General features: G+C 41.5%; 1 protein-coding gene across 1 annotated transcript; it reads right to left on the bottom strand.

Moving 5' to 3' along the window:
* Positions 1–3314: 3314 nt before the first annotated feature.
* LOC114049887 (microtubule-associated protein 10-like) lies at positions 3315–7639 on the bottom strand. Its single transcript, XM_027871334.1, has one exon. It carries the CDS (start codon positions 7637–7639, stop codon positions 4850–4852), a length of 2790 nt encoding a protein of 929 aa, XP_027727135.1. The 3' UTR covers positions 3315–4849.
* Positions 7640–8538: the final 899 nt, after the last annotated feature.

Here is an 8538-nt window from a genome sequence, read left to right as displayed (position 1 = left end):
CAAGCAATAGTGAGACAGGAGATAAGATGCTAGATGTGACCAAATGGAAAAGTGATCAAAGAAGACTATGCAATGAAGACCCCACTGTGGACTTATCTGTGTGCTTTCACTAAGCACCCTCAATTCCTGAACAACTCTTTCCCTCCCCTTCCTTGTCTTTGCTTATCACCTCTGGACTACCTGATATCCCAGGCATTTTTGAACCATGCTTGCTCCTCCCACTCTCTTGTCCCTGTCCCCCCATTCCATAAAATTGTATTTAAACCATACCTTTGACCTGGCTCATCGCTTTTGCCTCCTGCAGGAAGCAGGGGCTGCCCTGCTCCCCCTACTCCAGCCTATACTCTGTCTCTCATGTGGAGTAGAGCCATTGAGGTTCTGCTTCACGGGGAGCAGGCCCCCTTGGGTACACCACCTCAAAAAATGCCTTTCTTTAACTTGGACACTCTCTGAGTGAATTCTTTCAGGACATTGGGATCCACACATCTATTTCTCATCATTTCAGTTAGCACTTCAACATTCTTGGGGTCCACCCTGAACTCATCACCAATGGCTACAGAGGTCTAAGTCAATTCTTTCACACCTGAACCCCACTCTCCTGAATCTGACCTCAACACTTTCAGGTTTACATAAAACTAGCAAGCGAGTTAAAGAGTTGAGAATTTGGGTTTCAGGCAACAGATAGTGGAATGGGGACCCTCAAAAACAGAGTCAGAAAGAATAGGGCAATAGAAAGGCAATAGGAAGGAGCTATAGAAAAGAGCAGAGGGCTCAAGACAGTCACCGGCCCTACAGGCATGTCTGGGCAGAAGACTCAGATTGATGTCACCAGCTATACACACCTTCTTAAAAACTGTAAGAAGTTACAAGGAAAGGTCTGTTCTTTCCCTCTGGATACCTATTAACAGGCACTGTAAAATATTCTGCTCTTTTTTGATAAAATAAATTTTGCCATAGCTACAGAGATAGATGTGAGGGGTTAGGCAGAGAGCCAAACCCTGGCCTAAATATTGGGAATTTTCCTAATTGAGGGTTCTGAGCAATTGTAATTGTATGCTTAACTTTTCTGCTAAATTGAATTCCCTAAAGCAGTAGAGGAGGGAATGTGCTGGACTTGAGGTTTTATTGCTCCTAGTCTTAAAATGAGCTCATTATTGTGATGTGGTATGGTTGCTTATATCTCCAGAGATAAAGGGGATTAAGGAGGAAAAGATAGTGAGAAAGACTGCTGGTTACCTGCATTCTCTACAATGATACCTGCAGGCTCTGAAATTAATACTTGTATGAACTGATATAGTGAAGTGAGTAGAAAGCAAAAAACTACTTATATAAAAGCATTGTAAAGAAAAATATCTCTGAAATACTTTAGAAATCTGCTCAATGAAACGACCAATTCTGGAGGACTAATGATGAATCATGCTTTTTAACTACTGACAGGTTGTAAGGAAGGTGAATTTTAGTGCATGCAAAGTGGATCTTTTGTTATTCTTTCTTAGAGTTTTCTTCCCAGTATCCACAGCTGTAACAATCTCTACTTCCCAGGTGTTAGATATGAGTTCCCACAATGATGGTTCAAGACAGTTTCTACTGCAGAGTAACAGTAGATAAAGGGATGAAGTGATGTAAAAGTGTGAGGCTATTGCTAGCAATGTGCCTTCTTTGTCTGTTGCCCTATAAAGCAAGTGGACACTGGTCAATGACTGGGGACCCCCATAGGGGTGAATGTGCAAGCTGAAATGCTGTGTGTGCCTTGATCAGCCCCCATCAAGGCTTAGAAGGGGGAATATGTGTGTTTGCCTCAACTGGCCCCCATTGAGGCTTGAGGGGATTTAGGAGAGTGCACAAGTTGTGCTGGTCTAGATTGACTCCACTGAGATGAGGGGTAGTTGCCCTCCCTTGATGCTCCCATTGTCAGCAAACTCCCTTTGAGAAGACTAGACTAGAATAAAGTAAGCTTATTCAACCCCTTATTATGACTCCATTCTTGTCTTCCTGTCTGATCAGAACAAAAGCAAACCTGCTAGTGAGAGAGGTGCTACAAGCCCTCCTGTGTCTCTTTACTAAGAAATGGCGTAGTCAATATGTTTATTTGTCCAACATGGGTCAAGGTCTCAAGGTTCAGAACGAGTTGTATATTTTTGAACACTGCCAATATTTAGGATTTCTTTTGCTTGCCTGTACTTAGGAGGGCTTTTTTTCCCCTTCCAATTTTGGATAGTAGTCAGGAGGGAGAGGGGCCAGCAAGATTACTGTTTCCCTTTCCTCATTCCATTATAAAAGAAAACAGAGACTGAAGCATTCCTAAAAATGAACAAGAAACAAAAAAATTCAGAAGGAAACAGATGAACAAGTTTTCTTTGAAATTAACATTGCATTTATTATACATTTTTAAATAAAGCAGAGATTTATGGTTTCATGTATAATTAATTTATTATCTGATATATTTACGGAAATCATTCTATTGTGTTTGTTAAACTCAGAATATCTTTTTAAAAAAAATTTTAAGAAAATATTCACAAGGCCACTTGAACACTAATCTGAATGGTATTTATTATACATACATAGTAGGAACTTGATAAAAGCTTGTTGAATTATATTTGTGTATTTCTGTGTCTATTAGTTGACATTTAATTATTTTTGAGAATAATACACTGTTTTTGGAAGAAAACAAACACCATGAAAGTGAAAACTATTTCATATTTTAAAATCAGTATTTTATCAGTAAAATTTGTTTCTCTCACCTACTTTTAATATTTTATCATGGTCAAATTATTCTTCAATACCACTTTTAGCTACTCCTGTGGTCAACAACCTACAGTAACTCTCTATTTCACCAAGTTACAAGCACAAAACCTTGTCTCTGTCCACACAACACAGTTGAGGGAACATTGTGTCAGGTGCCAAGATCAGATCAGAGTACCAACAAATTTTGTTAAGTGTTGAGCTCAAGAAGCATGGGAAATAATTCCATAGGTGAGTACCAAAGGGATATGGAGAGTGGAACAACCAATGAAGAAAGATGCTTCATTCATCTGAGGGCTACTGGACATGGTCTGTTTTTCAAGTCCACCTCCCCACACGGATGATAAGCATCAACAGCTTGAGCTGATGTATCTTACCTAACCAACTTTATTTCCCATTATTTTCCAACAGGGAACTTACTACTATTCTCCTATTATATGAATCACTTGGATCATTCACACTTCCATGCCACCATTCCCACTGAACTCTTTCTCCTGGGATTTCCTCCTCCCACTCCCCCCCCCCCCCCCCCCCCCCCCCAACCCCTTCCCCTGGGATTCCCCCCCCCCCCCCCCCCCCCCCCCAAACATCAACACAAATCCTAATCATTAAGGCAAAGCTCACATTCTACCCCTTCCTAAAACGTCTTCCCTACCAACTCCCCAGTTTTGACAAAATACTACAGAATGCATTCTGTACACACTACTACTTAATTATGCAATGTGTTATTCACTAATTGTTTTGGTTTTGCTTTTTAAATTTAGTTATTTGGAGACAGTAGCCCTTAATAGTTCCCTTCCATATAAAAAGGGAAAGTTAAGTTAGAGAATCCTTATGGGACCTCTGAAGCCATCTAGTGCAATTGCTTCATTTTTCAAATAAGGATACTGTGACCCATAGAGGTTATGTGACTTGTCCAAGGTCACATAAGTAGACAATAAACCACAGATTCAAATCTAAGTACTCTAACTCCAAAGTCATCTTATTATAAACAATACTAAGATAACAGAAAAGAAATTATTGAGGACAGGACTAAGAGTTGAAGAGATGAACACTTCTTTTCCTATCTGCAGGAAAAGAGATATAAGACTAAATGCTAACACCCTCACTTCATTAAAATTGCTTAATACTCATTTCTGTCTCTATTCAAAATATATAGGTATGGCACACAATTTAGTCACAAAATTACAATTTAGGATCTTGTTTTATTTGTTTTTAAAACTTCATCATTAATCCTTTTCCTTCACAGTTTAAGAAATCTTTAACTTTTATATTCTCTCTGATTCAGGTCCACATTCTCATTCATATATCTGGGTTGTGGTTTAACAGTTAAAAGTCTCCTTCACTAAACTTTCTTCACAGCCGTGACATGTCTTACCCTCTAATTCTCTCAACTGGCACCTCATTCAGCATTGTTCCTTGCTTTCTTGCCCTCTATCAACAAAGCAAAAATAGAAGATTAAAAACATTTGTGCACTTTTATATTAGTAGCACAAACATTTGTGGCTTTTTCTCAAGTTTCTTAGTGGCTTTATCTTTCATTTGGAGGAGGACTCTTATTCCTACTCCTTTTCCTCAGGCCTATTTTCTACATAAATTGTAATGGCATCTACTGGGATACAAACTCCTTAGAATTAGAGACGTCTTACATCTTTATATCATTCAGAGTGGTTAAAATAGCAAGTTGAACACAAGAGGTGCCCCATAATAAATTAACAACTCCCCCCAAAATTTAAAATTGTCCTAATACTCCTTAGTAAAAACATTGCTTTTTTCCCCAACTCCTTTGGCTATAAACCACTTTAGTTAGATTGGTCATCAGCACCAATTTCTTGAGCATTTGTACCTTTATCAGAACAAAACATAAAATGAACAGAAAGCTTTGAAAGGCTAATAATGGTTTCATGACCTATTCCAAATTGCTTCCACAGGAATACTGATTTTGAACAGTAAAAGCATGGCACATGAGCAAATTTTTATTTTGCATTTCCATAATGAATGCATTCACATAATTTACATATAAAAATAAGCAATGTAAATGTTATAAAATTTTAGTAACTGTATATACTAGGTTTTTAAAAAGTTAAATATGAAAAAAACCTCAATCTTACACTGTATACCCAGGAAGTTTATTTATTACTAACTCACAAATGTCTTTGTATTGTTGGCAAATATCGAGTGAGCCAAGTTCATCATTTTCTTCAAGCTGATCTGAAGCAATGCTATCCAGAGCGCTAAGTTCTAGTTCAGACATATTAGATGGCAAATAAGAACTCACTTGAGATGTCCTTAATGACTGGCTCTTTTCTAAAGATTTGTGGCCAGTTCTTAAATTAAGTTGATCAGGACCACCTTGATTATTCCTCATTTCAGAATTATGAATGTTATTTTGGTCATCATGTTTTTTCTTCCCTTCACTGCAAGGTAAGGAAAGGTCATTGCTGGAGACACTATTTCCATCTACTAGACTTCTGCCCTGAGACTTTGAAAGATGAGATTTTTTAAATGAATGTACTGGTGAGCCAGCTGAAAATGGTGGGGTAAGAACAGAATTAATTTCACTTCTATGACTTTTTCTAGACATTCTAGATTCACTAGACTTACAATCAGTATCTAAATAAGAATAACTGAGGTTATCTGCTTCCAGTTCAGGACTACTATCACGAACTCTAGAACTTCCAAAAGTATCATCAGCAGTAGAAAAATCTTCAGAATAGCAAGGACTAGTAAAATCATCAGAATACTTCAATTCTGATATGCTTTCAGAAAGGCTATTTTTACTTGGTTTACTATCATTTGAATTAGATGGATGAAAATCACAACCCACAGTTTCATTTGCTCCATTACTAAAATCTATGACAAAATTCTCTATTCTAGTATTCTCTGTGTCAACATCTAGAAGATGGACTTTTCCTTCCTTCTTAAATCTTTCTGAAACATTTGTAGGAATGACTTTTTCTGGTAAAATGGAGTTTATCAAACCAACAGTTTCTATAAATGACTCCTTATTTGTTTTGATTTCAACATTTCTCTCTTTCTCAGTTCCAGTTCCTGAAATATGAGTTTCTTTTGTAGAGCTTTGGCCTCCAGATTCCACCTGATCTTGCTTTAAAGTTTTAATGTTTTTAGCAAAAAGAACATCTGAAGCAAAACACAGATTACTGGGAAGTGCGTGTGGCTTTCCAGGCTCCTCCGTAGAATTTTTTCCTTTAGATGGCAAAATTTTAAGTTTTTCTGTAACTGGCATTTCTGTTTTTGTTTTTCTATACTGTTCTCTTTTTTCATGTAGCAATAACATGTTTGGGTTTGTCCGCTTCAAACGGAGTTTGAGTGTATTTGTAAGGCCATAAAACAACTTTCTTCTTGGAACCACTTTTTTTTGAGTGCTGTTTTTTTCAAAACATACACCTCTTCTGAGCTTGTGTCTAACCTCTTTCCTTATTAATGGAGGACTTAGGACCTCTTCTTTTTTCACAGGTAAAAACTTGTCTCCCACTTTTTCAGTTTTACAAGTAGCATTGTCAGAAGGTTCTGGGGCCTTCCCATCCTCAGGCCTGTATAACCAGGATAAGTGAGGGTGTATACCAGTAGCAGTTTCAAGGGGCTGCTTATATAATAAAGATAACTCAACCAATAAAGCATTTAATAGAGGTAGCTGCCTTATTGTGTCAAGTTTATCTTGGTCAAAAAGTCTACCTTGGTCAGGCTGAGATTGGGCCATTGCAGTTTGACTCTGATCTGATGGGGCATCATGGTTCATTACCAAGGCGCACAAGAGCTTTTCTTTCTGAACCACATCATTAGATTCCCTAAGCATACTAATCTGAGGTACAGTTACGAATTTGCCCTTAGCTGGTGGTATCTTTTTTGGCTCCAGATTAGAATAATAGAGAGGTGGTGGGCAAATTATGTTTGTTTCAAGTTCTAACTCTGTGACTTCCTGATTTTTTGGACTAATGCTTTCCCCAACCTCATTTGACATTGTAGTCTCCGAATGGGAGGAGTCCGTCAACTCTATATCTATATCGCTCCTGTTGCATTTGCTGGGAGTTTTAACTATCTTAACCACATATTCCTGTTGCTTTGGCTTAGTTTTATCACAGGTAACTATCTCAATCACTTCTTCCTGCTGCTTTGGTTCTTCCAAATCTTCCAAATTGTCTGGATCCACTTGAGCAAAGCTTATGAGAGGTGGAGGAAATGGCTGTTTTCCCTGTGGGGCTGGGGGACTACTCTCATTTGCCCTCATTTCCTCCACTCTACTAACCCTAGCTCCAGCAGGAGCCTCCTCCCTCTGGAAGGCCCCGGGTGTCTTTGGGGGAATATGGCCCAGCAAGGTGCTCCCCAAATCGGTCAAGCGGTAGCCTAGGTAAATTTGCCCGACTTGCTCCCCCATTAGGTCTCTCAAAACATAAAGACCTCGGTGGCCCTGGGAGGCTCCCGTGGCAGAGAGTCCCTTCCCCACTCTGATGAGCCCCCGGGCAGCGGGAGCCAGGGAGATGCTACAGCTGCCCAAGAGCTTCGGGGCCGGGGTCGGGCTTCCGGGGGGCACTGTCAGCAGCAGCGCATAGAGCGGCGAGACGCCCAACAGGCGCTGCAGGGTGGCCGCATCCAAGCGGAAGAGGCAGGACTTGCCGCGGCCAAAGGCGAACGAGCCGTGCCGGCGCCCGCGCGAAGGAGCGGCAGGGCCTCCCGGAGGGTACACCAGCAGTGTGGGGAAGTCCAGCAGGCGGAAGGCCACGGCCAGGCGGAGGGAGCCGGACGAGGGTGTCCCGGCGTCCTCTTCGTCCTCCGACGGCGGCGGCGGCGGCAGAAGCCGCGTTTCCAGGCGCACCCAGTCCACGAGCAGCTCCAGGGAGAAGAGCCGCTCAGCCCCAGACTCGCCCACAGTCGCCATCGCGTTGCCCTGAGAGATTAAGACGCCTCCGCGCCAGAGGGGAAGCGGAACCCAGAAACTACAGAATCTCGCGAGAGTCTTGGGAAGTCGACGCTGAGCGTGAAATATACAGGAAGACGAAGATGAGAGGAGAGAAGAGAAGCGGGGCGGGGCCACCGTGACTTTTTAACTTCTCGCGAGATTGGCGGGTTATGGCCTGGCGGTCGGTGAGGCTTTTCGCATTCTCGTTTTTCTCTTAGAAAGCTCCGTGAGTTCCCTTGCGTTGTATGAGAACGTGGCCAAATCATCGTCCCCTAGAAAACCCGGTTCAGATTCCACTTCTGTCACTGCCTACCTACTTGTGTGATCTAAGCAGCTCTCTTAACCTCCTCGGGTCTCAGTTTCCTCACCTGTAAAATGAAGGGGTCGGGGCGTAGATGGCCTCTCAGATCCCTTCCTGTTCTAAATCTAGAACGTTCCGGACTCTCCAGCTACACCTGGGAGGTTGGGGTGCCTGTAATCAGGGCTTTTCTTTTCTTTTTTTGATGAAATTAGAGGCTCGAAATCATGACTCGTCTCTGAGGAGCTGACCACTTATCTCAAACCTGGATTTGGGCGGCGGGGAGAGGAAGTAGGCGGTGGAGAAGGGGAGCCCCCCCTCCCCCAGGCTGACTGCTGCTGTGCTGAGAGGAGAAACCGGACACCCACCAGTTTAAGTGACAGAAAAAGACTTTTTAAAACTACAAACCTTTTAAGACTTTTTGGGTGTGCAGCAGGTCAAGTTCACCAGAATCTACTCTTGAGAGCCTGTTGGGACGGGGATATTATAATAACAATTTCCAATGTTTGTGTAATGCCTTGAGGTTTAAAAAGCGATTTTTAACAAATGTAAACACCCTTAGATCCTCACAAAAACCCTG

The sequence above is a fragment of the Vombatus ursinus genome, unplaced genomic scaffold (assembly GCF_900497805.2).
Source record: "Vombatus ursinus unplaced genomic scaffold, bare-nosed wombat genome assembly UNPS02014798.1, whole genome shotgun sequence".
Lineage (NCBI taxonomy): Eukaryota > Metazoa > Chordata > Mammalia > Diprotodontia > Vombatidae > Vombatus > Vombatus ursinus.
Note: the sequence above shows the minus strand (reverse complement) of the source record. Positions and strands in the feature narration are given on the sequence as shown.